This window comes from Penicillium macrosclerotiorum (genome assembly GCF_028827735.1).
Source record: "Penicillium macrosclerotiorum strain IBT 26536 chromosome Unknown utg000003l_segment0_segment0, whole genome shotgun sequence".
Classification (NCBI taxonomy): Eukaryota; Fungi; Ascomycota; class Eurotiomycetes; order Eurotiales; family Aspergillaceae; genus Penicillium; species Penicillium macrosclerotiorum.
The window spans coordinates 5,119,969-5,147,951 of record NW_026643083.1 but is presented as its reverse complement, the minus strand read 5'-3'; the positions used below and the strand labels follow the sequence as shown (position 1 = coordinate 5,147,951).

At 47.7% G+C, this 27,983-nt stretch overlaps 14 protein-coding genes across 14 annotated transcripts; 8 read left to right on the top strand and 6 right to left on the bottom strand.

The window, feature by feature from the left end:
- Positions 1-469: 469 nt before the first annotated feature.
- On the top strand, positions 470-1,731 carry N7462_004764 (uncharacterized protein; the record flags this gene model as incomplete). Its single annotated transcript, XM_057076490.1, has 3 exons — positions 470-630; positions 768-1,547; positions 1,647-1,731. The coding sequence occupies 3 exons, from the start codon at positions 470-472 to the stop codon at positions 1,729-1,731; spliced, it is 1,026 nt and encodes a 341-aa protein (XP_056935995.1).
- A 1,366-nt stretch (positions 1,732-3,097) lies between these two features.
- N7462_004763 (uncharacterized protein) lies at positions 3,098-3,404 on the top strand (the record flags this gene model as incomplete). The annotated part of the gene is made up of 2 exons (XM_057076489.1): positions 3,098-3,162; positions 3,197-3,404. 2 exons carry the CDS (start codon positions 3,098-3,100, stop codon positions 3,402-3,404), a joined length of 273 nt encoding a protein of 90 aa, XP_056935994.1.
- A 2,346-nt stretch (positions 3,405-5,750) lies between these two features.
- Positions 5,751-6,894, bottom strand: N7462_004762 (putative oxidoreductase, 2OG-Fe(II) oxygenase family; the record flags this gene model as incomplete). Its single annotated transcript, XM_057076488.1, has 3 exons — positions 5,751-5,916; positions 5,976-6,457; positions 6,511-6,894. 3 exons carry the CDS (start codon positions 6,892-6,894, stop codon positions 5,751-5,753), a joined length of 1,032 nt encoding a protein of 343 aa, XP_056935993.1.
- A 613-nt stretch (positions 6,895-7,507) lies between these two features.
- On the top strand, positions 7,508-8,749 carry N7462_004761 (alpha-hydroxy acid oxidase; the record flags this gene model as incomplete). The annotated part of the gene is made up of 3 exons (XM_057076487.1): positions 7,508-7,583; positions 7,647-8,530; positions 8,597-8,749. 3 exons carry the CDS (start codon positions 7,508-7,510, stop codon positions 8,747-8,749), a joined length of 1,113 nt encoding a protein of 370 aa, XP_056935992.1.
- A 488-nt stretch (positions 8,750-9,237) lies between these two features.
- Positions 9,238-10,684, bottom strand: N7462_004760 (GTPase domain-containing protein; the record flags this gene model as incomplete). Its single annotated transcript, XM_057076486.1, has 5 exons — positions 9,238-9,543; positions 9,604-9,986; positions 10,067-10,284; positions 10,375-10,444; positions 10,498-10,684. 5 exons carry the CDS (start codon positions 10,682-10,684, stop codon positions 9,238-9,240), a joined length of 1,164 nt encoding a protein of 387 aa, XP_056935991.1.
- A 596-nt stretch (positions 10,685-11,280) lies between these two features.
- N7462_004759 (GTPase domain-containing protein) lies at positions 11,281-13,212 on the top strand (the record flags this gene model as incomplete). Its single annotated transcript, XM_057076485.1, has 3 exons — positions 11,281-11,615; positions 11,675-11,784; positions 11,837-13,212. 3 exons carry the CDS (start codon positions 11,281-11,283, stop codon positions 13,210-13,212), a joined length of 1,821 nt encoding a protein of 606 aa, XP_056935990.1.
- A 955-nt stretch (positions 13,213-14,167) lies between these two features.
- N7462_004758 (uncharacterized protein) lies at positions 14,168-15,415 on the top strand (the record flags this gene model as incomplete). Its single annotated transcript, XM_057076484.1, has 1 exon — positions 14,168-15,415. The coding sequence occupies one exon, from the start codon at positions 14,168-14,170 to the stop codon at positions 15,413-15,415; it is 1,248 nt and encodes a 415-aa protein (XP_056935989.1).
- A 330-nt stretch (positions 15,416-15,745) lies between these two features.
- Positions 15,746-16,557, top strand: N7462_004757 (RNase P/RNase MRP complex subunit; the record flags this gene model as incomplete). Its single annotated transcript, XM_057076483.1, has 2 exons — positions 15,746-16,277; positions 16,343-16,557. The coding sequence occupies 2 exons, from the start codon at positions 15,746-15,748 to the stop codon at positions 16,555-16,557; spliced, it is 747 nt and encodes a 248-aa protein (XP_056935988.1).
- Positions 16,558-17,502: 945 nt separating this feature from the next.
- On the bottom strand, positions 17,503-18,465 carry N7462_004756 (tRNA splicing endonuclease subunit SEN34; the record flags this gene model as incomplete). Its single annotated transcript, XM_057076482.1, has 1 exon — positions 17,503-18,465. The coding sequence occupies one exon, from the start codon at positions 18,463-18,465 to the stop codon at positions 17,503-17,505; it is 963 nt and encodes a 320-aa protein (XP_056935987.1).
- Positions 18,466-18,926: 461 nt separating this feature from the next.
- On the top strand, positions 18,927-19,257 carry N7462_004755 (uncharacterized protein; the record flags this gene model as incomplete). The annotated part of the gene is made up of 2 exons (XM_057076481.1): positions 18,927-18,984; positions 19,055-19,257. The coding sequence occupies 2 exons, from the start codon at positions 18,927-18,929 to the stop codon at positions 19,255-19,257; spliced, it is 261 nt and encodes an 86-aa protein (XP_056935986.1).
- A 34-nt stretch (positions 19,258-19,291) lies between these two features.
- Positions 19,292-20,525, bottom strand: N7462_004754 (elongator complex protein 4; the record flags this gene model as incomplete). The annotated part of the gene is made up of 2 exons (XM_057076480.1): positions 19,292-19,998; positions 20,057-20,525. 2 exons carry the CDS (start codon positions 20,523-20,525, stop codon positions 19,292-19,294), a joined length of 1,176 nt encoding a protein of 391 aa, XP_056935985.1.
- A 304-nt stretch (positions 20,526-20,829) lies between these two features.
- N7462_004753 (DNA-directed RNA polymerase core subunit RPB8) lies at positions 20,830-21,337 on the top strand (the record flags this gene model as incomplete). Its single annotated transcript, XM_057076479.1, has 2 exons — positions 20,830-21,155; positions 21,232-21,337. The coding sequence occupies 2 exons, from the start codon at positions 20,830-20,832 to the stop codon at positions 21,335-21,337; spliced, it is 432 nt and encodes a 143-aa protein (XP_056935984.1).
- A 1,934-nt stretch (positions 21,338-23,271) lies between these two features.
- N7462_004752 (MFS general substrate transporter) lies at positions 23,272-24,466 on the bottom strand (the record flags this gene model as incomplete). The annotated part of the gene is made up of 2 exons (XM_057076478.1): positions 23,272-24,163; positions 24,231-24,466. The coding sequence occupies 2 exons, from the start codon at positions 24,464-24,466 to the stop codon at positions 23,272-23,274; spliced, it is 1,128 nt and encodes a 375-aa protein (XP_056935983.1).
- Positions 24,467-25,961: 1,495 nt separating this feature from the next.
- N7462_004751 (uncharacterized protein) lies at positions 25,962-27,666 on the bottom strand (the record flags this gene model as incomplete). The annotated part of the gene is made up of 2 exons (XM_057076477.1): positions 25,962-26,600; positions 26,659-27,666. The coding sequence occupies 2 exons, from the start codon at positions 27,664-27,666 to the stop codon at positions 25,962-25,964; spliced, it is 1,647 nt and encodes a 548-aa protein (XP_056935982.1).
- Positions 27,667-27,983: the final 317 nt, after the last annotated feature.

The window sequence follows — 27,983 nt, the reverse complement described above, 5'->3', positions numbered from 1 at the left end:
TCGACTTCTCTGCGGAATTAAAGCAGGCCTTGTCCACCGTGGTTTTTTTTCACTTCATTTCCTTCTCCAGTACTCAGGGTTTCCACCTCTCCCTCCTCCGTCTTGACTTATCACATCACCCTCTGCCGGGTGTTCCCTGTATTCAACACAGCAAGACCCTTTGCGCCGGGTCGCTTGGAATCCCAACTCCACGGGTCGGGTCGCGCTGACCCTCGTCTCCCAACTACAACCTAGTTCGCCTGGACGCTTATATTGGACTCGCCCCCTCCGCCCCAAATTCTCCCCGACGGACGACAGGCCTAGTTCAGGTCGCACCGAGAAAGAATTATTCTGGATGGAATGAAGTGATCTTCGCTCGTTATTCTTCCCCATCGATCGCCGACCGAGCATTCGCCATCACATTCCGCCACCACGGCCCTATTGCATAGAAAGCCCACCCCGATATTCCCCCCCCCCCCTCCGCCAAACCATGTCCACGCAAGACATTCCCGGCCGCCCGGGCGAGGACAAGCCACCAGGCTTGTCCAAATATCTGAAGCGCATGAAGACTGTCTTGCGGTCGCGCTCCGGTAACAAGCGTCATTCTGTGGCGGGCACAACCCCGGTCCTCGAGGGCCCATCAGATACACCGTACGCTTTTCTCTCCCTGCTGAGCTCCAGTCCTGAACGCTATGGCTTCATAATCTCCCGCGTGGTCATGGCGAGGGAACATTGAATCGCTCAATTCCTTCGAGACATACTAATGTGAGGCATGATTTTGATAATAGTGCCGCTGCCGCCAACCCAGCCCGCAAATCCACCGGTGCTGATCCAGACATGCTCACCGATTACAGCGCTATTCAACAGGAAAAGGCGCGGGTGCTCTTCGCCAAATATGGTCTGACTCTCGAGCCCGGCGAGTGGAAATCGCCGACTGATCTTCAGCTCACTCGAGTCACCAAACCAATTCGCATGCGTGTGCGCCGCACTTGCCACCGTTGCGATACCACCTTCGGTCCCGACAAGGTCTGCGTCAATTGCCAGCATCCGCGCTGCAAGAAATGTCCACGCTTCCCGCCCGCGCACGAGAAGGATGAGGAACATCCAAAAGTGCCCCGGGCCCGGATCCCCGAAATCCGCGCTCGCCAGCCCGGTTCCCTGCCAATGACACCCCATCTGAAACTCACTGGCAATCCGGCCGCGCCATTGGCGATGCCATCCCGCACCGGTGGCCAAGATTTCGTCCTCAAGACTGTTCGCCAGCGGACTCGCCGTACCTGCCACTCTTGCGATACCGTTTTCGCTCCCGGATCGAAAGAGTGCCAGTCTTGCAAGCATGTGCGCTGCAAGAGATGTCCACGCGATCCTCCTAAACCAGACAAATATCCGGATGGATTCCCAGGAGACGAGGAACCGCCCAAGCTCATGCTCAAACCCGAACGAACATGGAAGCAGCCACGGCGCCGAGTTCACTACATATGTCACATATGTAATACCTCGCTCAATGAAGGGGCGAATTCGTGTGCCAAATGTGGGCAAGCGAAATGTGCAGAAACCATACGAATTCCGTACGTCTATACTCCCCCTTATCGCAAACCCGTTCGGCATCCATTACCCAAAATCACATGTGGCTTGATAACATACTAACCCGCACCCCCTTCTATTAGACCGAAGAAAGTCAAACGAGAACCAGACCCGGAAGTCGTCCGACGGGTTGAAGAGAAAATAGCGTCGCTCAAAATTCAGGACTGATGAGCCTCCCTGTATAGCGGTCCATATTTCTTTACTTTTTCTTCTTCTCATGCCCCATCAGTCCTGCATGCTTCTTTTACCCATGATCTTGCTTTCGTCGATATCTCTAGTCTTTCCGTCACTAGTCCTTGGGACTTCCTCTTTCGCACTTGGCCATTGCAGACAGATATAAAAACGTGCATTGACTCGCTCTGCGAAGAATGAAATACTACGTTTTCGTTCGACCAGCCGTGGTCTTGATCTCTAAATTTTCCGTGTCTAGAAAAAGTTTTGATTCTCGTCATTCGTATATGTTAACACATCCACGACTGCATTCAGATCTCTGTACTCTTGAGTTAAAACGCCCCGAGTAATCTCTTTCATCCTCTCGGACCCGAAGTCTCAACTGTCTGTTCCATTCCAGCTGGTGGCATGTTGGCTTTGCACTTTACAGGCCCAGTAATTCATGCTAGGCCCGGCGAGTATTCCCAACAGGGTAATAGTCGACTGATCCACGCCAGAGGGAAGAGAGGGGGGTGGGGGGTGATTACCGCAGTCAATCTGAAATGGGGTGTGACATGGCTTTCGCGCCGTTGTCCCAGTCGATCCGTAGTCCACTATGAACACTAAGCAATCTGGACGGCCCATGGAGTCGGCAGCCTACAGAGAATGGAATTGTCGATACACCGAATTCAAGACAATCCGACACGCTATGCTTCGTAGGTCCAAGACGATAGCCAGCCCAAGTTCTTACTCCTACCTGACTCGGCTATAGACCGAGACGTTATTGACAACCCACCTGCTTGTTGCGGTAGATTACCCTGCCCCATCGACCCCCAGCACTATCCTTGACAAACGTACGAGATCCCCGTTATGCTAACGGCCCTGATGAACGCCTGCTCCTAACTGCGTGGAGTCAATTATGTGCACATCCCAATGTGTTTATTTCTCACTATAGCTGGATAGGAAGGAGTTTGGATTTCCTTGCTATCCAAATAACCCCCCTTCCCAGTCCATGCTATCGCCGCGGATACGCAATTGCGCCCAGGAGTATATAGATCGGGAGACCTATATCTATACCCAACATTGCCACGCTTGCCACCCCGAGAAGCTATACAGAAAAGAAGTAAAAATAAAACACGCGGCCTCTTGAATACTCGGTCTTCCGCCGTGCCAGTCGTTTCGACGGCCATACCCACCGCCAGAGTCCAGAACCCTTGCGGGCAAAGGACGGACCGAGCCGTGGGAAATGTGGGTTCCATCCTGGAGCGGAACTCCCCTCCACCTTCCATTCCCATTGATGTAGGGGATTATGTCCGAGAGAGAACAACAACTCCAGTGACAGGTTGACAGCTATGTCCCGAGGTTGGACAGATGCCCGGCCATAATGCCCCTCCGTCCCGGCGCAGACATGCCTGGCGTCTTCTTACCCGGGGTTGTGCATAGCGCTGGGTATCGTATGTAATGGTACGCTTACGCTGTACAGACAGCAGACCAAGGGTACGGTATCGGACGGCGAGTGGGGCGACAATGACATTGACCAGGTCGCGGGAGAGACCCATTGGCCCGGAGCAAACCACCATGGCACTGGGCTGCGCCATTCCCGGGCCCAAGGAGCGCAGCGCCGGCGCTTTGGCCTTGTAGAGACTCTTGCCTATCTGAGTATAGATCTGGTGGTGGATGTTGGAGGGTGATTTGGTTGGTTGATCGGTGTGGATACAGTTTCCGATAGTTTTGGGCTAGTTTGGCTGCGAGTTGGGAGGGGCTGAATGGACGCTAGAGTAGAAATGTTAACTTTGTTTTCTTTTTGGTTTTATGTTTGCTTTTTTTCATAATTGCTATTCCTTTGATTCTGGTTCGCTTGATTTTCTCGAATTTTCTGGGATAGGGAAGTATATACCCTTTATTTTTGTTTTCTTGGGCTCTATTGCGTAGGTGAATATTTAAGATGTATAAAGATCGATACTATTGGATTGTGCAAGACCACGGTCGGAGAAGCCTCGATACAGTCCCATCATTCCCCTTTTTATTCTGGGATTCCGGGGCGATCTTGGTAAAACCGCATATGGATGGATAGGCCGTGCTGGCAGGTTGCACAAAGGACTGTTTCCCCTCAATTTGTCCTCTCCTTAACCCGAGGTTGCCCCGTGGAAATGCTGGCATGGGGAAATACTCTACGCGATGCTACACAACTACTGCATCCCGTGGTCATCGCTGCATTCCTGTAAGCTGCCATCTAATCCGGGACAACGAATTAACTGACTAGCTTGCCAACTCAGTAACTTGGGCACTACGGAGCACAGTGTACAGAAAAACTACTGCATCGGAGTTCCCGATCCGATTGACGTCCCGCTGTCACAAGTCAACCCCTGTCTAGCGAAGGAATCTAGCACTCTCGGCCGCCGGGATCTGAATCCTTCGCCGTTGGTTGCTGGTAACGCCGTCAAAATATCGGAGACCTGTGGATGTCGATGTATCGGACGCCTCCCCATCTCGCCCATCTTGATTTCGATTAAAGTAGAAATAATAGACTCGGGCTCCTTGCAAGGGCCATTGCGCTGCAAGGGGGTGAGTTTGGACCCAGAGTGTTGGGATTTCTGTGCATATCTGGTTGGCCGGTCCGAATAGAAATGGTGGCTGGGGAAAGCTGCAATGTCCCCCTCCCCAAGGACACACATCGTTGCAATGATGTATGTGGATGTATGTACGGAATACGGTGTACGGGAATGGCTCTATATCATCCTTGCGGTCTAGTCTTGGGGGGTTTGATTGCTTGATGCAAATCCAGGAGTGATCGATGGATCCTCTCAACGGCCAACTAACCGAATCGAGCGAGAGATTTCCTGAATCATGCTCAGCTCCGCCAGCTCCACCTTTCAATCAAGACCAGGGCAAAATTCCTGCTGTTGGGGGCCTGCGGCGAGGATTAAGATGTAAAATGTAATATATTATACTGGTATTATTCTTGGTATCTTCTTGTGGCGTCAGCAATGTTGCTTGTCCTGCAGGTCATGTCTCGCGATGGACTCGACAGCCCAGTTATCGTTGAGGCATCGAACAAGGATCACGCTGTCTGCGGGATCTTCACACCCTATCCTGGCCCTGCATTGCCAGATGCAATATTCGACTATCAATCACCTTCCTTTTGGAACCGATGAGGTATCGGCACAGGAAAGTTAATGCGTACTTCCCGTACATGATGCCCGACAGGCAGTCCCCCCGGCACCAAAAGTAAAGAAAACACAGGTCTCCTGCTGCTTTTGGCACTTGGCACGTCAGTCCACGATCCCGGTATCCAGTAGGATCTGCCTCTTGAGGGCCACCCCTACGTGGGCTCCGGCCGTAATCCCCGCTCTATTTGGGACAGCGTCTCTTGGAATGCCAGAGCACGGCCGGCATGGACCAGACTGGCGGGTCGAGCTATCGAGGAGAGCAAACAAATAGCCCAGATGGAGAGGGAACTAACTGTCAGTTCGCAGAAATAGTTGACCTTCATCTCATTAAGGTTTTTGCTCTTGGGAGGGCTGACAGGGAGAAGACCCTCTTGCCTGGATAGGCAAAGGGATGCCGCTGGGGCTGATGTGGATCTGACAGTCTTTGCTAGCTGAGACTGATCTGACGATCAACATGATTCAAATCAAAACATTAGTGCTATCTTCGAGGTGAATTCAGGCCGTGCTCAGGGGTCGGGGCCGTTCGGGATAATATTCATGAAACAAGCGGAAAAGAGATCCGAAGATGAGCTACCTTCATTTGTAGCTCAGAATCAATGAGCAGGAATTGGCTAGTGTTAGTTTATTTCTATGTCAATTCCTCCATAAAAGCACTAATGGTAGGCGATAATGCTTCTTCTTCAATAGAAGGAATTTTGGTGTGATTCAATTTTTCCAAATTCATACGGTCGTATTCAACTCGAATAAGTGCATGCATACTTGTTTGTACCTAATTATTGAGCAAGCTGAGCACATTGACACAAGATAATAACAGAAGCTCTTGTTGATATTATTCTCCTTGCACGATCTTTATTCCTTACTTCTGTGTTACACCTTGATTCGTCGACTCATTTGCTCCGTACCTGCAGCCTTCTCATAATCAATATCTTCGACAAGGTCAACACGTCTCCCCAGAGCCCGTCGAATGATCCAATCTTTGCTGTTGATCTCTTCCTCTTCCTGGCCTTCTTCGAGGGGGGAATTATCTGTGACCCTTCCAATCGACGAAGCATTATGCTATCCTCTGGTCTTGCAAAGTACACCAGACTATACCGCGTCCAGTCTCCCTGAATCCCAGGTGGTGCCGCAACTCGATGGATATTAGACCGGAACAGGCCGTTGGTGAACTTCACCATTGCATCGCCCAGGTTGACAATCGCATGACCCGGCAGGGGCCGCACATATACCCATTCAGCATCCGCACCGGGTGGGAGTACTTGAAGTCCACCTAGACGGTTGAAAAGCACTGTGACACTACCAAAATCGGTATGCTGTCCCAGCGCCGTACGTCGGTCGTCCACTGGCTGGGGTGGTGCCTTTATGAAGCGCACCTGGTCGCCGCTTATACCTTGCAGCCGATGCAAACTCTGCAGGGTTCCTTCTCGCAGATTGAGTTTGTTATTCAGAATCTTCAAAATAAGTATCACGATCTCATGTGAGCCACGCATGAACGACTTGGTCGTGCTCCGATTTTCATGCAAGATTTCCGGTGCTGGTAGAGTATCCGTAATCCCCATGATATCGTCTTTGGATATCTGATATTCTCAGTGTTTACTCTTTCTTCATTTTGTGAGCGCTTGAACCTTACATTATAGAACTCATTCCGATCCAAGTTTCCTTGTTTGTCAACGACTGCAACCCCCTGGCCCTTATATCCGAAATACGAGTTCTGCGTACTAAAATCGTATTTCTTCTTTTCTTCCAAGCTTAACTCGAATAACCTTTCACCGACACCGAATAAGTCATCTGCATCGCCAAGGAGAGAAATGCCATGTTCTGAATCTTGAAGATCCAGATAGAAGAAACCAATTTCCACGGATGCTTCGTAAAGTCGCTCGCATTCTGCTGTATCTCCTGAGAGCAGCTTCGCTAGAGACAGCCGAAGAAGCGGTGCTATGGGAACATCGTCCGGGAAAGGCGGCAGCCCGGGAAACTCCGTGAAAATCTGAGCAAAATTTGCTTGCAGATCCATGAAGAGCTAAATTGCACTATGAGGTTGAGTATCTGAAGTGAGAATTGTCAAGTAAATATGGTCTGGAAATAAATATCCAAGGATTCATATAGGTGCTAGTAGATCCGTGACGATATCTCAATGCGGGGAAAGACTATGAGCCGAGGGAGACTAGATATCCGAAACCTTATGATCGGACAAAGTTTTCAAAGTCTGCTTAGCAAACAAAATTCATTGTTTCTCATAGTACGATTGTACTTAGTTTCGATATATGTATATACCTATCACCTTGTGCGGTGGGAATCCCTTAACCATGCAAGGTGAAGAAGATATATCTCCATGGTTGTACCCCATGTGCTCAGTTTAATTCAAAAACGAATGCGCAAAACGCGATAGGAAAGGGAATGCTGGAGCCAAGAGAGTCAAAATGCATAATTTACTACTGGTATAGTAGTTCTCAACGATTTTGAAATTCTGAGGCTGAACGAGAAGCGATTGCATCCATTTTGAAGTTCCACCTTAAATGCGGCGCCCAGCTCCAAGGTGGGGACTAACCCCAACCTCGAGATCAGGAGCGTTGTGCCTCTCAGATACCAAGATTCAATTACTCACGCATCACAATTTCAATATCAGGATGACTGTCGACAAAATTCTATCAATAGCAGATCTGGAAATAGCTGGTTCCAGGAAGTTGCCAGTCGCAATTCGAGGTAATCAGGAGCAATCAACGCACATCGCATCTTTCATCTAATGAGGGGTAATTGGACACACAGATTTCTTCAATTCAGGTGCAACAAACCAAGTCACTGTTCGTGAGAACTCGACAGCCTACCAGAAGTACCGCATTTTACCACGCGTGTTAAAAGACGTGTCTGGTATTTCAACTAGAATCACACTATTTGATCGAGAAATCGCGTTTCCACTATGTGTATCGCCAGCTGGCATTCAGTCCATGGCTCACCCCGATGGGGAGTTAGCCACAAGCAGAGCCTGTGCGAAGATGGGAGTCAATATGGGCGTGTCGTCCTACGCAAACCACTCCGTTGAGGAGATCATTATCGCTGGAAGAGAGATAGGATCTATCCACCACGTCATGCAACTCTATTCTATGAATGATCGTGACAAAGAGGCACGAATTGTTCGTCGAGCAGAGGCTGCTGGTTGCAAGGCGATATTTCTCACTGCAGATAGCCCAGTATTAGGGGTTCGGTATAACGAGTGGCGGAATGGGTTTCAGCCTCCACCAGGTCTAGGGTATCCTATGATCGAGAAGACATCGGAGCAGATTCAGAAGGAGTCCCATGATGATGGATTCTCATCTTTCAACTCCGATTCTCACTCTTGGGCGCAGGAAATTCCTTGGCTACGCAGCATCACCAAGACGGAAATATGGATCAAAGGTGTTCTTACACCAGAGGACGTGGAGACGGCCATAGAATATGGATGTGACGGCGTGATTATCAGCAATCACGGTGGGCGTCAGCTGGATGAGACTCCGGCGACTATTGATGTTCTAGCTAGTTGTGCAAAGGCTGCCAGAGGTCAAATTAGAATTCATATTGACGGTGGAATCAGATCTGGCAGCGACATTTTCAAAGCTCTGGCTTTGGGAGCTGAGTGCTGTTGGGTTGGTCGTCCTATGCTTTGGGGGCTGGCAGTAAGTGCTATCACTTGAATTCCCTGTGTGGCATCTACTAACCTCATTTCCTTTTGATAAACTCAGTATAATGGCCAGGAAGGTGTTCAGTTGATGCTCGATATTCTCTACCAGGAATTCAAACGATGCATGCAATTGGCGGGGTGCAAGTCCATATCCGAGATAACTCTGTCGAGCCTTGGTAGAATTCGTTCAAATGGGCCACTTGAGAGATTATAGTTCTAGGAAGATATAAATGGCGCAGTTCATAGGAAAACGCAGAAGCCAAGTGAATCATTGGAAGAAGAATAAAATGGATATCTAGACTTTTCAACTAGAGGGGGAAATTGGCAGCCAGCGACTATTGGCATGAACGATGCAAAGTTATCTCTGAATCAAAATACAAACAGTCTTTCTAGATGTCTAGTTATAGGGCTTTTCATTCCTTTATAAATTATTTGGCAAACAGCAAAAGATAGATAAAAAGGGCTTAAATCGTGAAATGGGCTCTTGCAAGTAAAGCCTCTAATAAATTAGCAGAGAACGGCTGTTCGAGTAATCGATCAGGTTCTTAAATTATTCCTCAAATTGTATTGCGTGCAGCTTCTATCCACACGGTGCGATTCACATAACAGTACACGATATTAAGGCCGGAGCAACTGAAATATGATTAGATGACTTGAATAACATGCCAAGTCTCGAAAAAAATGGAAGGTTTCCAAGTTGGATTACGACTTACCAGCAGCGAGTGCAGCCGGAATAGCAGCGATTGCAATGTCTTCCTTCAAACTCCTTTGTTTAGCAACAGCCACTTCGGCTTGTTTCTCCACTACTTGAGCCTCCATTTTCTTCGCTGCCTCTTCGTACCTCGGTGGAGGTTCATGATAGGGAGTTTTATTGGAGAGTCGGCGTTTAGATTCAGCCGAAGCCTTCCTCTGTAATTGTCGCTTTTCCTCTTTGAGTTGCGACAGTTCGCGTTCATGAGCTTCTAGTTGAGCCTTTGACTGCATGTGTGCATCATGTAGTTTCTGGATCTAGGAAGGCAGATCTATCAGTAGCCCTTCCTGGAAATATGAAAGATTATGCATACTCACTATTAACTCTTGCTCCTTCCGTGTTATCTCCTGCGCGCGTATAGCCATTTGGTTCTCCGTCTTCTCGAGCTCTCTCATGATCTTTTCGTTTTCCTCTTTCATCTCATGTAATACCTTCGATGTTTCATCATCGGATTCTTTGATAGCAAGTTTAAGTGCGGCAATCTCTTCTTTGGCCGCAGCATATTTGCGAGCTGCTACATCGAGCACAACTTTCCCAGCTGTCGTATCATCCAGTCGCTTGTTCATGTCGACGAGCTCACGTTGGATTGCAAGGGCCGGAGTTTCTCCAAGCTGCTTGTTCTTGTTGATCAGATATTCAACAATTTGACATGCAGATGCTGCGCCATCATCTTGACGGAACAAAGCGGCACCACCAGTCACTAAAGGTCCGAAAAATTCATCGTGTTCTCGAAGAATATTTTCCCTTTTTTCAACTTCGCGTAAGATTCTGTAGTAGTACTCCAATGCGTGGTGGCGAGGGCAACGTATGGGAAGAAGCCGGATCCACAAATTGCTTTCATCAACTCGATGTTGCGGCGTGCAGAGCCAGTCACTCTGTTCTCTGTGATGCGATGTAAAAAGATAACCCCGTGAATGTAGATATGACGTGCGTACGAGGCGCTAAGATAGGCGGAGATACTTTGGAGAATGACAAAATCAGGGCGCTCGGTGAAATTGCTATCGTCAAATCTAGACAGAACTGCTTGTGAGTAATTGATTGATCAAAGGCCAGATCGTTTCAGAGGGTCATGGTCAATGGCTACCTACCCAGGGGTATCAATTAAGTAGACCGTTCGGCCGCCAAGTTCGAAATCGAACACACCGATCTCAGATGTACCTTGTAACGTTTCAATAGATTGATCTTTTCCCTCATGGCTAGCATTTACTTACATGATACTAGGTCGTGACCAACATCAACATTCTGGCCGGTACATTGGGATATAAGGGTGCTTTTCCCCGCACCAGTGACCCCCATGACGGCAATGAAAATCGCATCAGATGGAGTGCCGCTCCCTCCAGCAAACGCCAGGAGGTTTTTGATTTGTTGGCTTAGTCCAGCTTCAGCTTGAGACATCATAGGGTAAGAAATGCTGAACGGACAAAACACTGACAATAGATTTTCCGGAAACCAAGGGTGACTTTAAGATATACTCAAATATTATTGGATATATATACACCGAGGACGACTACCTATCATGACACGGGTATGGAGGATTCCATTCTAAGCCACGTACCAGATGGCTAGGTGCATGCATCGTCCTAATTTAGCTGAGTTGCAAGCATTAGTTCCTCTTGGCACATTTGTAATTCCCGTTGTCGTTGGTGGGTGGGCAGACTAGCATAAGCCACCAGGCTAAAAGGCGGCAACGCTCTGGGCGCTTCCCTCAAAAATTGTGTGATTGGTAGAAATAGGAAACTAGTTGTTTTAAGCAAACAATCGGATATTTGAAAGTGAGGCTGATTTACCTGTATTTGAGAAGAATTTAGGTATGCATGCTCCCCCAAGCGCTAATGGCACTGCCACATAAGCATATTTATAGTCATAGGGACAAACAAGAGGTGGAGAACAATAATCTTCATCCACATCCTTATATCTTTTTTATGCCCTCTATTATAACTTATCAAATTAGGTTCTCTCAGTCGACTTTGAAGCGTATTTCACGTCTTTTAAAAATGAGGCTTAAGTGGCCATTCTCCAAGAAGAAAGATCTTTGGGACGTGCAGAAGAAGAGTGCCCCATCCGATATGTCGAGTTCTGAGTATTCGTTTGATTACGGCGATGATGGTAATTATGATTATCGCCATTATGCCGATGATAGCGAAGAAGGCGAAGATGGCGAAGATAGTAACGATGGAGATGGTGGTGACGATGTTGACGATGTTGACGATGTTGACGATGTTGACGATGGTGACGATGGTGACTATGACGACGACGATGGCGATGGCGATGACGATGGGACTCAAACGGCCATCTCCGCTCAGCAATTTCGGGCTGGACAGAATCCCAAGTATGTGATGCATTCCAATACTGATAAAAATGATACTGTGCAGCCACTAATGAAGACAGACCAAACGATAAATTCATCGCCGTTATGGGCGTGACAGGCTCGGGCAAGAGCTCATTTATTTCGTTACTAACAGGAGGGAAGGCTAAGATCGGCTCAGGTCTCGAGGCTTGTAGGTACAAAAACTTTTCAGGGCTCTTGAATGCAAGCTAAATAGGCCAAAGTAACATCGAAAATCGATGTGTATCCCTATACTGTAGCTCCAGACCAGACAGTGTATCTCATTGATACGCCTGGATTTAATGACACCTACAAAGATGACACGAAGATTCTGGTCGAGATCACTTCTTGGTTGACGTCTTCATACAATAACAACGTCCATTTGAATGGCGTGGTTTACCTGCATGATATTACACAAGGAAGAATGTACGGTTCTTCGTTGAAGACCCTGAGAACGTTCAAGGAGCTCAGTGGCCCCGAGGCTATGGCAAAGGTTATCCTGACAACTACCCACTGGGATATTGTTGCTGGTGGCACTCATACCCAATGTGAGGCTAGAGAAAAGCAGCTCATTGAAACCGAAGGTTTCTGGGGTTCAATGGTCGAAAAGGGAAGTCAGATTGCACGCCATGACAATACGAAAAAGTCAGCAGAGAAATTAATAAGTTCTATCCTTGGCCAATCTCAAGTAACTCTGGCGGTGCAATCTCAAATGGTTGACGAGAATCTGAACCTATCTCAGACCAGCGCTGGAAAGGCTTTGGGGATGGATCTAGCCAAGAAAATGGAAGACAATTACCGGCAACAACTAGAGCAGTTGAAGCAGCTCAGAATGGACAAGAAACAAAGCGACGCGGCACGGAGAAGGGCACAAAGACGACATCGAAAAGAGCTTGCTAAAATGCGAAAGCAGCTCGAGGTAACCAGTCGTGAATTGAACGAACGTATGGAACGTGAGATCGCAGCAAGGGAAAAGAAACATCGACTTGAACTGGAACAGTATCAACGCGAACAAGTGAGGCTATACGGTCAGCAGAAAAAAGAGTCTCGCCGTGAGAGACAAATCCCCGAGAAGCAGATGCAGGTTTCAGAGGAAGAGGTCTCAGAGAATGAGTCACAGAGTGAATCGGAGAACAACAATGAGGAAGAGGAAGAAGATGATTATTGGGAAGATGAATCGGAGGACGACGACGAGGAAGAAGACGAGGAGGAGGAAGACTATGAGTCGCAGGATGAATCAGATGACGACGAAGAGGAAGAGGGAGAGAGCTATACTGATTCAGACAGCTCTTCTGATGACAACTTCAACCACGACATGAACCAAGTCGCCAAAGCCACTAATAACCGCCAGGCCAGAAAGAAATTAACCAAGGTGCATGGCCGTACAAATAATAGAATGGTCGACAATTTCGCAACCTCCATCAGTGGTTACGGAATCGACACCTCCATGGTTATCAATAACAACGGCGTTACTGTGAATGGTCTTCGAGTTCCATATAATGGAGGCTCCATCAGTGTTGTAAATGGCAAGGTTTTTGTGAATGGTAAGGCCGCGCAAGGCGGTCGTGGTGGAAGAAGAAACCCGGTATTCCACTTCTGAGATTCCAGGGAATAGTTCTTTGTCGTTGTCACGGTCGGATGCTTGTGCACTGATTTAGCAAATATCTTCCTCGTTCAACTGCCTATATAACTTGAGGTACATCAAATCAATAGCATTCTTTACCCTAAACCCACTTTGTTGTATTGATCTGCAGCGGATCTTCAGTATCTCGGTGAGATACCTTGTAGAACTAGATAGATTTATTTTGATTAGTGAAGCGTGAACTGATTTTCACAAATGAAGTGGAAAATGACTGGTAGCTTTTGAAATATGTGCAAACAGGAGGGAGCCATGCTGGGCTTGGTTTTGTTCTTCAAATGGAATTTTATTCTCTATCTCTAATTCCCCGGTCTTCACATAATTTCCGTATTATTTTACAATTCGTTTTAATCCCACTCACTCCTTTCATAAGAAACTATTTAGTCGAACCTGGCCAAGTCGACCTTTTAGCGGCTGATGCATCATGGTCCGCAGATCAACGCTGTGATCGGTGCGACCTACCTTGCCGAACACGATTCAGGTACTCTCATAAACAATTGAATCAAATAATACAAAACAGGTGGCAGTTCCAAAAAGACATTATAACATTTGCTGCACTGTGTGGTTGGGGCTGACTAGTTCCCTGTTGAATCGCCCCGTTCGGGCTATGTTGGCCGTAGCGAAAATATCGATGTTGGATAGGGCAAAATAAGCGCTTCGCCAACAATGAACAGCGGAGGAAATTGTTCATACATAATATGATTCGATCATTTTGTTTCATTTGTGGTACCTCGGACTCCAAGTTTCAAGGATTGTAATTATTTTTAGGGCGAATGTCATAAATAGACAGATATAAGGAAGCGGCTGTTAGGCCGATCCGGTACGCCCCCCTTCACGCTCATCCCACCCCTGCTCTCCCCAAAAGTGGACAGTGAAGAGTTTGCGCTCTGTAATTGCTCTTAAGGTCAAAATCGCCATGCCATTCTTTGGCAAAAAGAAGGAAGCGCCAACTTTTTGGGAGGACACCGAGGAGTGCCAATGTTATTATTTTTACGAGGATCAATACCAGGGCGACTACCAGGGCGGGAACTGGGAACTCCAAGAGGGATACCTCATAGAGATGGATCAAGAAGAGGAACAGTCAAACCAGGAGAACGACAAGGCCTATTCTCCGCCCAATCCCGTGGACAAGACTTTAAGATTTTATGACCTCGTGCCTGTGTCAGACGGCATGTTGCATAAGAAAGGGCCTCTGTTCGGCGTATGCAACTCCCCATCACCATCAAATATCGCCATCGAGCTATTCGGAAATGAGCAATCGAGAGGCTTGACTACTCTAAAAGAAGAAAATGTAATGGATGAGCCGAATTACATCTTCAGATGTCCTATAGAAGAACAACTGCGAACACTCTGCTGGAAGCCCGACGAGAAGAAGATCCGGAAGTCGAAAAAGGGCCTGGATCCAACAGCGAGATTGAAACTTGTGGATATTAGATCGAACGATGTTTTTGCCACGCTTGTACCTCGCAGGCTGGCCCAATTTGAAAGAGGCGGACCTTTTCGGAGCCAAGCAGATCTGTATATCCGCCAGGCAGTTGTTAAAGAGGCTCAACTTCTGATTTATATGACTGCCAACGCCGTGCGCAAATATTGGACACAGTCGCCCTGGCCTAGGAGCATCGGATTCAACTACCATACGGAAGAAGGAGTGGAAAGACGAGAGATGAATTTCTGGACCCCAGGCAACAAACCCGATCTGCTATGGAAGCAAAAGCAGCCCGAGGACGAAAAGAGTGAGGACGAAGAGTCCGATGAGGAAGATTCAGAAGCGGACGATTCAGAAGCAGACGATTCAGATGACGTCTCAGACTCAGAGACAGGAGATTCAGATGAAGAAGACGAGTCAGATGGAGACGAGTCTGTCGACAAGAAATCAAAGAAGAACAAAAAGTCGAAGAAAAGAGAACGCGAGAAGAAAAAGAAGACGAAGAAGACGAAGAAGGACAAGAAGAAGAAGAAGAAGAAGAAGGAAGAGATAAAGAAGCAAGAGAAAGAGAAGGAGAAGCAAGAGAAAAAGAGGCGCGAGCGGAAGAGGCGAGAGAGAAAAGAACGAAAGGAACAACTTGAAGCCCGCGAGGAACTACTTCAAGCCCGTGAGATGGGAGAACCTTCGTCTGAGGAGGAGGCCGTGGGCGAAGTGGTGGAGGAAGCGGGATGGCTCTAAAAGTCGCTCCCTCAAGATTGGGAAAGTGACGTACAATATGGCTTCTTTTTTTTTAGGGGGAAAAGAGAAAAAAATACCGTAACCAGGTGCTTTATCAGTCCATCAATGAAAATAATAATCTATACGTATAGACATGCGTTCCAAGAGCTCAAGGATCAAGTTGTATATTGTTTATGTGATTCCGCCCGCCTTATCGCAGCTTATCAGCGCTGGGTGACATCAATTTTTTCGCGACTTCCAACTGTCGTATGCCCAAGCGCCTCGCGATCTCCCACGTTCCACATTTTCTTGCCCCCCGACAACGGGCTCAAGGCCAAGAAAAACACCAAAATGGCCTCTTCTCAAGCTCCGAATGCACATATCGCCCACACCTTACTCTCGCGCGCTCATTCCCCCGATACCGCAACACAACAGTTCACCGAGCGCGTTAAGCAAAAGCCACTTTACTTACGCCCGACATCCCCCTCAGCTGCAGATAATCGCTCGCGTCGACGCCTACACCGATTGCGCAAGAAAGAGTATTTTCTCAAACACCAGCGACCGCAACCATTATCCGCCCGTCAGAAGCGGTCATCGGGGTTGTACGACCTGCCAAAAGAGGAATGCAAGCATGCCATCTTCAAGGGACTCCATGCGATGTGGATCGAATATATGCAGGAGATCCTCGATCTCAAGACTCACGGGCGAAGCGGCGTAGTAACCCCGGCTTCTCATGGCGCAAAGCTTGTTAGCGCGGATTACCATGGTGCCGAGGTCGAGGTGGTCAGGAGCCGATGCGCGAGCCGGGTGGGGGTGAAGGGAATCGTGGTCCGAGATACCAAATTCACATTTGTCATTGTGACTGAGAAGGACGAAGTGAAAAGTAAGTCGTCCTGTCCAGATATTTGAGATCGACAGCAGTACTAATGCCGTCTTCCTACTCGATAGCAATGCCTAAAGAACACACGATCTTCCGTTTCACGATACCACTTCCAAGTTGTGCAGTGGCCACAGCGGAGAGCACCAATGAAACGCAAGGAGCCGATTCTGATGGGCAGCCTCGATCTCCATTGGTTTTTGAGCTGCATGGTAGTCAGTTCGAGAATCGACCGGTGGACCGCGCGAATAAAAAGTTCAAATGGAGGAACATTGATTACGTATAAACTCTTTGTTTAATATGATTTAAAGATACCAAGCGAGCCTTGCAATACTTCATCTGATGACAGAAACAATTATAATCCAAGGATCTTATTGATATACCTCAAAAGGGGCGTTTTCGCTAATTCAATTATTGGTCACGTCTTAAGCTGGGCTCGTTATTCTCAGATTGTCAGTCGAGCAAAGACGCAGCGAAAAGGCGAACCTCAATGTTTGGAGCCCCTAGCCCCAGGATAATCCTTCGACAATCCTAATATCTCGCAAACGTGCAGCCCGGTCCAGAGCTCAACTTGGAACTGGGCTTTTCATGATATCAGCTACATCGCCCGTCTCCCACTGACATTGCCAAGGGCGTGTCACCTACAGACACGCAATCGCTGAAAAAATTATATTTTTGACGACCGTGGGTATATCTAGAGCGATTCAAATCATTATACATAGTTCAAGAATAAGTGGAAATGCTTTTGAATCTCATTTATAGAGAAAAATTTTTTGTTTGAAAAAAAAAAAAAAAAAAAGATTACCCCATGAATGGATAAAGTGGCTTCCTAGCCAGATTTCGCTTCGAAATCAAGGTATTGAACAACACGTCGGCGAGCTGGCCCGGCGGGTATGTGGAGACGGTAATATCCATCTCTTTAGATGCGTATTCGATATTCGGCATGGTGATAGCGAATCATGGTCATGATTTTCCATACTGACATTGTAGAATTGGCACGCTGCAAGTCATTTGTCCTTCCACTGACATGAGCATGCGAAGCGAGAAGCGAGAATTCCGTTTGACTGCGCGGCAAAGACAATCCAGTAGGGAAGGTTCCCGTTAGAAGCGCGGCCTGGTATTGGAAGGGTGCTAATGGAAGACTTTGAATCCATCTCCTACAGGGTGCAGGGTGGATAGTCGAAAAAAAGTATGGCCAATGAACATGGCGACTCCAATGCTGAAAATTTGTTCACATTCCAGCCCATTCAATACTGAATGTGCGGACGGATTCAGCACGATCAGACTCAGTTTCAACATCATCTCTCGTCTTCTGCGGCCCACCAAGAAGAAAGCCTTTCTTAACACCGGTGCCGAGTCGACCGCCGTTGATAATGACCATCAGGTCGAGTTTCTCCTCCCATTCGGCAGACACAACAAGGAAGTGTGCGTGGAAACGAAGGGGATCTCCCGGATAGGCCACATATTGGCATCCAAAGCGAAGTCCCGGTGATAGAAAGTATCCGCGCGAGTGTAGATGAGCGAAGAGCGGAAAGGATAATGGCACATCAGGTGGAGGAAGAAGTTGAGTTGAGATCGAGGTTGGGTCTGGTAGAGGCGGATAGGATGTTGCAGGTGTGACTCCCATAGCTTGCTGGGGAGATGAGATTGTGCTTGAGGAAGCTCTGGTAGATGAAGATGCGACTGTCCGATCCCCAAAGAAATCCTCCAGCGAGGCAGGTTCGTTCTTCGTCGGAGTAAGCGACGCAGCCACAGCAGCAGAATCTTGTTCTGGGGTTTCTGATGTCTTGGCTTTGGCTTTAGCCTTTTTTTCCGCTATCTTTTGCAAAGCCTTTTCTCGCTTTCGATCTTTATGGTCTGCAAAGAGGCGAGAGGCATGGAGACCCTGGGATTCTAGTTCGCGAAGATACTTGCGGCGATCCTCCTCGAGGAGAGACCGCATGCCGCCGTGCGCTTTAGCTTCGTCTACGATGCAAGCTACACCCTGGTCGACTAACAGCCGTGCCTCCTCGGGCATCAATTCGAGCGGTAAGCCCAGAAACACATTCTGCTGAGGGATTTGGGGCAAGGTCCCAATCAGAACGCCGCAGATATTGTATTCATGTCTCAGATAAGTGACTGCGTCAATTGAAAACAGCAGGTATCTACCAGATATGTATGAGATCGGAATTGGGAGAGTGGGCGTGGAGGCCATCTTGAATTTCAAGAAAATGAATTGATTGGTATCTGGAGCCAGAGCCAAATGTTAGCAATAGCTCATCACAATGCAACGATAAGCAAAGTGCGATTTATGGAACAAGTCATTTTTGAATACATTTCTCAGTCACATGTGCTCTTTTTTGAGATTTAATCGAGCTTCAGGGGATTGACAGATTTTGTAGTTATATAATCATGCAAGGCAAGAAGAAAGGCAGAAGAGAGAGTATTAAGCAACTTACCATTAGCGAACAGCGAGTCTGGGGTTTGACCAGCAAAACCAGAGACTCGAGAAGTGGAAGAGAAGTTGAAAGAAAAAAGAAACACGAAGCGAATTTTGTGAAGAGCTCAGCCCGCGCTTGTCCGTTTTGGGACACGGTGGTCTTGGCGCTTCTCCGCGTTACTGTCGCTTCCACGCGCAATAGTCGAAACGATCTCCAAATCATTCACGACGTCGCCATGAACTTTCTGTTTCTGCTCTTCTTAGTCTTCTTTGCACCGCTGATTTTATTCGCCGGTCAGTACTGGCGCTTCTATCTTCCTTCTCATGTGGACCAAAAACGACTGGAGAGACTAACATATACCAGCATGGCTGGCCGCCTCATCCTGCCTAGGGAATCGCTTTCGCGCTCGCTTCGGAGGGGTTTCGGTGCGCCCAGGGGTTGACTCTTACGGCCAGAGCTACCTCCGAACTATGGCAAACTCCGGTCCTGCGATGTCCGAGCAAATCGAGCTCGAGGATACGCTCGCCGAACCAGGAATCTGGCGCCACTTTGAAGAGGAGGATTGAAACTACCATGCCCAATCAAATGGGCGCATATCCTCTAGAATTCCAGTTCCGACTTCTTCGGCATCCCATTTGGAGCCGAGGCCTCTTGCGCTTCTTTATCCCCTTCGGCTGGTGGTAAGCTAAAGGGCTTGATCTCGAAACGACGGCGGCTAAGAATGAACGCCCAATCCTGTCCCACATTCTGATCGCTTCCGCCACCCCGCTCATGCAATACCGGAAGTCGATGTGTTTTGAGCATACCCTGAGGGGGTTCCTCTGCAGACGTCGCGGCGCCCGACGTCGCCAGCGCGTCCGCCGAATGAGGAAACGGACAGAGTTCGATGACCCCGTCGCTCAGCAACTCGATCCAACGGATAAGGCCCGATGTGCGCGGGAATAGCGATAAAGGAATGGTGATCATGGCAGTGACACGGGTCGCGTGTGCGCTCATAAGAGCTTTCAGGGAATGAAAGAACTGCAGCGCATATTCGGGCTGACAGGAGTTGGGCGGGTACATGGTGGGATTCAGCAAAGATGGAATGATGATTCGATGAATGGTATTTGAGCTGCTTGAGGCGATTGAAGACTGGAGCTTCTGGAGGATCGAGGTGAAAGGCGAGTCCCTGGAGGGGGCGAGTGGGATGAAGGACATGTTAGTGATAGCCGGGTGGGTGAGACGCTTCGTGAGATCGAACGCATGGCAGAAAGCTGGCGTCTGTCCCGCTGCAGGATTCTGTTCGATGGTGCCGCCTGGACTTGGAGCTGTATTTCAATGAGTATATTTAAAGCCGGAGCTGGATTGCCAAGCGAGTGCACTTACCACCTCGGGAGCCCGCTACGCCCGCACCGAACTCACCCAGTCGTTCATATCGCCATGCAATCTTCATCTTCTCGTCCTTGCGCCGGTCGGATCGCTTCTCTTCTAGCGACTCCGCGGTACCAATTAAACCAGGTAAACTTCGACCCCATTGTTCAGGTACCCCGACCACATGGATCTTCTGCTCTTGAACCACTCCTTCAGCGGCGTAATATCGAAGCAATGCCCCCGCGAAATCCGTAGTTCCATTTTCTTCAATCAACAGTATTTTTCCCATGGGTAGCCCTGCATGGCCCGCAAGCAGATTGTCCAAAGACGAAGCCCCGGTCGATGTGGTCGGGCGTCCGTCGTCGGGGAGGGAGGGGCGAATGCCTGGGATGGTCTCAGATGGAGCTGGCGGTGCGGCGGCATTGGAGATAGTGGTGCGGTCAACGCCAGTCGAAAGACCAATGTTGCGCTTGCGAAAGGACATGCCGTCAAATAGAATAAAAAAATGTCAATATAAATGCAACGGAATGAGTGAAATGCGTTGCGGTCAATCTGCCTGGTAGAAATCGTTATCGGCGGGGAATCAAAAGCGGCAGAAAAAAAGAAAGCTTCGACCTCCGCGCATTTCCACCAGGAAATTCTCCTCACTCCATCTACTCTTCTACCCACGCCAATTACACCTTTGTTGAACTCCAGACTCCACGGATTCTGCAGCTTTCTTCTTTGCCCATTCAACTTTTGCCCAATTCGCTTCGACAAGACCGGTTTAACCCTTCTACCACCTCAAAATGTCCGACCCGCTCCTCTTCGAAGACACTTTCACGATCACTGCGATCAACGCCCAGAAGTACGACCGTGTGTCGCGTCTCACTTGCAATTCCAATGATTCCTCCATCACCTTCACCCTCGATGTGAACTCCGAGCTCTACCCCTGTGCGGTCGGAGAGTCTCTGTCTCTGGCTCTGGCTTCGACTCTGTCTCTCGATGGCAAGGAGGATAACCGTGCAAGCTGGCGCGAGGTCAGCATGGGCGAGCAGACACTCGCTAATGACTATGACTACGTCTGCCACGGCAAGGTCTACCGATTTGAGGAGGGCGCTACGAAGGATACCATGTGAGACATCAATGCTATTGTGGTCTCGGCAGAGTGAATTCTTGAAAGAAAATATAAGCTAACTTCCAGCTCTTAGGGCCGTCTTTGTTTCCTTCGGTGGTCTACTGCTCTATCTGGAGGGACCTTACAAGAAGCTCGCTCCTCTGCGTATCGACCACGTCTACTTGCTTCTGAAGAAATAGACGAGCTGTCATTTTTGTTTGGTATTAACGGTTTCCATTCAGAAATCCATGGATTGGACTCGGATCTATGTCCATCTTCGGGGAAAAGTTTGATGTGTGTTTGATTGGGGCAGATGTTCATATTTTGTCGGGTTGTGCAGCGCTGGCGTTTTTCTCTTTGCATTTGATTTGGGTATACCAATAGATGATCGTACAATGACAATCGATCCTCATTTATATTCGCTGTAATTTGTTTCTTTTGCTACCTCTCGAAAGCTTCTGAGTAGTTTCGTAGAATTAAAAACTTGCCCGAACACTGCTGCTTGGAAAAGGCAGTCTACAAGCATACGAGAAGGACTACATAATTAGTTCTATCAGATTATCGCCAACGGCTAGTATTTAATTCAACATATATGTCATGAGATTCAGTTGACTCGATTTCCCTTGGCGAGGGGGTGAATGTGAAAATACATTAGTGATTGTTGAATAAAGGTCTTCATAGACGAAAAAACCCGATTTGTCGCACGAGCTAGCATTTGAGAGTGTCCACGATAACCCCCATTTTCCCAGATTGAGGCCAGCTGAGAAACTTGATTAGATATATGGATCATATCAAGGAAGTGATCGTTTTTGATGACGATCATATCTCCCCATCTGCTAAGAGAAAGAGAGTCGGGGTTAGACAGCTATATATTCCATGAGAACTCATAGCCAAGTTCAAAGCCATATCAAGTCAAGCTTTCCTGCATTGAGACAGTAACACTTCTCCATTTACTTTCCGTAATTCTCAGTTGTAGTTCATTTCTGTTTTAATAAATCCTTGCGTCGTTGTCTGAACTCTTTTATTTATCCAAATATCTTTTGAAACTAACACTTGAGTCTGGGATGGCTAGTCATGCCATTTCGATTTATGATATCAGCCTCACTTCGTATCTCTCGATGTTTACTTGTATTGGCTGGAATAAAGCTTTCTCAGATGTCGATACAGTATTCTCTCGTGGAAACGGATGGTATTCCCCGATCTATCATTTTCCAGTGGTCCTTGCCATTCAAAAGACTTCCAACACGGCTTGCAGGAGTCGGGCCATATTGCCTGTCAACACGCCTAATTTCAAAGACTTTGCAAATACTAGCCCCTATTTCTAATAGAGCAAATCAATGCGTTCCCCAAAGCTCGCATTCCACTTCTACCAGTCTTAAAGGTGACAGTCACAAAGCTTCACTCAACTAGTGGAATTTGTCCAGAAGTAACTTGCAAGCTTAAATGACATTAATCCATTCAATTATTATTGGGAGACTACTCCTAGTAACCAAAGGCTTCGTTATGCGGAGATTCTTAATTCATCTAAATATATTCATTGAGCTTCTTTTATTTGTTTCTTTGTCCGGAAGACTGGAATAATTTGGGAAAGTGCCATATTCAGACATTTATTAGAGTTTTTAATGACTTGGTTTCGTTCGATTTTCCATCATATCATTAGTTATTCCTCACACTTTTCACGTACTGGCTTCTAGCTCTCAGTACTGGGCCATATCTCTGCAAAATCCAAGGGACTGGAGTCAATATGAGTAATACAAACGCCCACAGAGTTATGGTCCAATGAAACTTGATACGATCGACCATCTGAATAGTAAACAGCGGAAATACTGATGAGAAGGTGTACCGCATTGCAACATCGATAGCAAATGACGAGGCACCCAGCTCAGCTCCGTAGACTTCATTCTTGTATAACGGGTACACAAGCTATCGAGATAATCATTAGTGTACCGTACAGCAATGATTATCCAGGAAACACTGAAATCTTACCTGTGATAATGCGAACCCAAACCCGAAAAATGCTCCTGCAATGAGTGGACATATCCAATGAATACTAGAGCGAGCGGTCCATGCAAGCCTGTTTGTTCCTCTTAGAATTCGAATAAAATCACCAATTACAAAGTTCCACTGATCAAACCTACCAGAATAGACTCAGGGGTAACACAACGCCTGCTATCATTGCAGCAGGAAGGAAATCCTCGGGCTGTGGGTTTGAACCAGGCTTGTTTCTTCTCTTCAAAGTTGCCGATAGAACAGGTAGAGCGAAGAGAGTTCCAATCAACAGGGGGATGAAGGATAGACCAACTTGATAGGCTGTAAAGTTGTACTGGGTCTCCAACATTGACGGATAGGTTGCATAAAAGACGAAGACAACAACTTGTCCCATTGTAACAATTGCAGCTGTCGGGGGAATGATAGGCTCGACCATGAGCATATGGAAGGGGCGAACAAAAGCAGGCCCCAGAACTTCTGATAGACCACTTCGGGGCTTTTTCAGCTTCTTTCTTTGAATTTCTGGTCCATATGTCTCTGGAACCGTGATCATTGCCAGAAAGCAGACACCGACCAACATAGCCGTGAGCCAAAAACTCCAACGCCAGTCCCTATCAGAGACAATTGCTTCTCCTGCAATCGGTCCCATCGCGCTAGCGGCTACACCCATCATGCCGTACATTCCAAAAAGTGCCGTCGCTATCTTCTCCTCGGGCATCTTCCACAGGTCATTCAATACTCCCGCAAAAACAGTAACGCATGGTGAGCCCAATATCCCACACATGCCACGGGCGACGGCAAGTGTCCGGAAGTTCTGCGCCGATCCACCCACGATGGTGAATACCAGGTGCAGTAGTAATGAGGCCTTAAAGATGTATTGTCTGCCAAATTCTTCTGAGAGGGCCGCAGTAAACATAGGGCCGACGACAAATCCAATTGCGTAGAACGTAATTGGGGATATCGCTAATGTGATACCGACATCGAACTCTTTCATGATACCAGGTATACTTGCAATATATATTGATGTAGCGCAGGTACTATGTCACAATTAGCGGCTGATTTCTTGTACTTGATATTGTTAACAGTCCAGAATTTTTGACTAACATCACGAAGCACGACGAGATGGCACTTATCGAAACGAAAAGTTTGTACGCCGGTTTCCAGCGACGGGCCCCGTCCAAGACGGCTGCTTGGCCATCACTAGATCCAGTACCTCCTCCATTAAAGAATTTTTCATCACCCTGTTCCTCAGAATACGAACCCCCAGAGCCCTCAAGGGAGGTGGTGATCATTTTGCCATATGCTGCCTCATAGTTATGAGCGCTCTCTAGGCTGGCCATTGCGCCCTGTTGTGACAACCTGGAGGTCTTGGGGAACGTAGTTTGACCACAGAAATCAATTGGAGTCAAAAAAAAGATAATTTTGAGGATCAAGATATAGAGCCGCAAAAAAAAGAGCTGTCCCTGTTCTAGACAGACTATAGGAACTTGCGAAGAACCTTGAAACGCCCAGGGAGCAATAAAGATGTTTGAGGCAGGATTCTCAGACTCTAGCTTGTCTATTTAAGCGGCTGGGATATAATACTAGGCATCCTAAGCATCCTAGGGTCAAAATGGCGAAAAAGGCCTAATCTCAGTTATTCCTTCGTCGTCGGAGCGTATTGCAGTAAAGAGAGCTCCTCCGCATAGGCTTGTACAATAACGGAGACCTCTTCGGTAGGTGGTCCCAAAGCCGTGGCAGTGCCTCAAACATGATTGGATGCACCAGTTGTATGTTTACTATTTGTTGGATTTTGCGGGGGCCAAAAATGCACGACCCACCAAAGATCCGTGAAAGCAATATCTCGACGACTGCAGCGGTACGTAATGCCGTTTTGGGGGCCATCCCATCCCGTCAAATCAAGGCTATGTGTGGCAGGGCCAGAAGAGGTAAAGATGATCGTATTAAGTTATCTTCTAAACTAGCTAAGAAGGTGCCATAGGGTCAGGTGACCTGGCTTGGAGGTAATGCTGTGAATTATAATTATTTTATTTTTATGCCATCTGACCACTGTCAAAAACTTTTTCAGAAATAGTCAAACTAACGGCAATCCTACGGTGCAAGTCTCCAATTTGGGATCTATCCCGTCATTCACAAATACGTGGCCCCAAACACATCGAATAAATAACCAGGGCGCTCGGTTAGCCTGGCGTTGCAGGCTGGATGAGAAGGATCAACGAAGAGGCCAACAAACCACCACACACTACGATAAAGAGCAGTCGCCCAGAGAAAAAGTAGACAATGTCTGAGCGAAAAGAAGGTAGGAGTGATAATTCTCCCTATCAGAGATGTGAAGCTATATCCGTAAAGACTGTGCCATGAATGATAGCCTCCAAAATCGATCATTATTATTCGTAGATAATTAATTTACTCTAAGGATTAAATTTAATATAAGTCGCTCGTATAATCAATTTCCCTGGAGCCTACATATAGCCTAGATAGTTATAGCATTATTAATGATTTTCTGACTGCAGTCAAAACTTAGATTACTTATATGTTTAGGCCTACCTCACAGTTAAGATTTCTGACCACTGTCAGAAATCTTAGGGTGCATGTACATATACTGCTTATAGTAGAAGATAGCTGTAGTAGTGAAATACGTTGTAATCGATATACATATGTATCTATCCCCTAACACTCGCTATAAGCAATGTGGTTTTGATTTCGGGATCCTAATTTCTGCTCAATCTAAAGATCCAAAGTTCATTTTGACTTGGACCAAGCAAAGAATGATTATGTAAAAGACGTTCACGCGATTCGTCCCAGAAGCTAAAGAGCGACAGAACCACAGCACTCCTACACGGCCAAAAATACTCGACGATCTGGTTCCTCGCGTTCCCTACTATGACGAGGGTAGGTGTTGGAGTCCCTTGGGCGGTGTTGATCCTTGCTGCTGATAATTGTGGATGACCGTACTGATTCCGGGAGCAAAAAGCCACCTTTAACAATCACTTCCGTCGATTCGCCGGTCATGGGATTGATAAAAGAATAGAAATCCTCTTCGAAATTTTGAAAAACAACGGCCATGCTCGACCGGTCCGTTGGCCGTCCAAGACAAAGCACGGACCCAGACCATCCAATCGTAGGGGTGAATGGTTCGGTTGCTGTCCATAATAGTGACGCATTTTGAGATCCAGCCGTCCGATCCCATACGTATTCTGTCCCTATGACCGTTGCATTCCGAATAGCATTAGGATCTATGATGCCCCGAAGGAGACGCCACTTTCCAACGACGGTGTTCATCCGGACTACGTAGACGTCGGAGCCGGCGAGTGCAGTAGAGTAGGACGCCCATTCCGACACAACTGGATAGCCAGGTGGGCTGACAAGTGCAGGCAGGTCATCATCTGTGATCAGGCTAAGGTCATGCCTATAGCCAGCGGGGTATGGAAGGACGGGACTGGGATCATCAAAGGTCTGGGAGATTGTGCCGATCTGAATGAATAAGCTAGTGTTCCTCGCAGTGAGTAGAGCGAAAAGCTGAAGGACTTACCCGCTTCTTCTCTGTTGCTAACCAAACTTCTTTGCCAATCGGAGAGTTAGTCTGGGATTTCCGTGCCACTCCAAGTGCACAAGCATCGGATTTACGGACGAATCTTCGAAGGGCGCTTTTAGTCCACGAGATCCAGTCGGAGAACATTGATACCACACGAGATGGCCGAGGATTCCTTACAAAGCCATGGGTAACAGTCGTTACAACCTCTTTGCCGTCGGGCATGCGGAGTTTCAGACCCAAGCAGCCAGAGCCATTGAGACTCTTGGGAGTTTCGGAGGCTTCCATACCAGATGCAATAGTGTCAGAACTAACCTTCACTCTCGGTACATCATAGATAGTCCGTAAACCGCCAAGTTCCATGATCCAGTCTGTTTCGTAGATCTCTCGAATATCCGAAGGCGATCCGAACAACATGACCAGGAAGCCCGCCACAAGTACTCGAGCCCCTATAGCGGCTGGGAAAAGCTCACGAAGCCTTTCGAGCTGCTCAGGCGATAGGAACTTTCGGGGATTGATACCTTCTTTGAAGAGGTATTCCTCCTTCAAAGGCGACCGTGAAGCTAAAATCCCTCGCGGGTAGAGGTCCTTTCTATCCTCAGGAAACGGGTGCAATGCTCGCCCTCCAGCTTTAGTGTCCGTCCACAGACCACGCACAAGCCACACCTCAGGGCCATACTGGGGATGGGATACATAGACTTCATCATGCAATCCCAATGCTGGATGATGAGTTCGGAGCAACTGCTCATTCTCTGGCGTTGTCTCAAGAGTATGGGCAGCGAGAATCTTCGCCGATTCAGGAAGTCCCCACTCCTGAGAATTCGTTCCTATTGCTCTAATCAATGACTCAAGTTTGGAAATAGCAGGTGAAACAGCGGAAGACATCTTACTGTAGACAAGCCTGATTGAGAACATTTCCCAACGGAAGCAAATGTCCAAATCGGTATCCGGGGCGGGCAGGCGATTGTAGCTAATCGGGGCCACGAGTCTGCGGCGCTTCGACTCCATATTGTGGTCTATCTCACGCTTGAGATTCAAGAATTTTGATGAAAAGAGATTCTTCTTTCCTGACAGTCGTCAAAGGACAGCTTGACTGTCTGGTACTGCTCGGCCCTCGTGAACCTTATTCGCTCGACCAGGAGCCGCTCCAAGCCGCGGGCGATGGGTCCCATCTTCCCCTTAGCTATTATAGGCCGTGACTGGATGAAAAGAGGCTTAGTATTAAGTAATCTTGAGATTGGGTGCTGATTCAATCGGCTCAAAAGCAGCCGTTGATGCAACTGCAGGGTCTATGGGTCTACATATAATGTCGCCCAGGCCAAAGA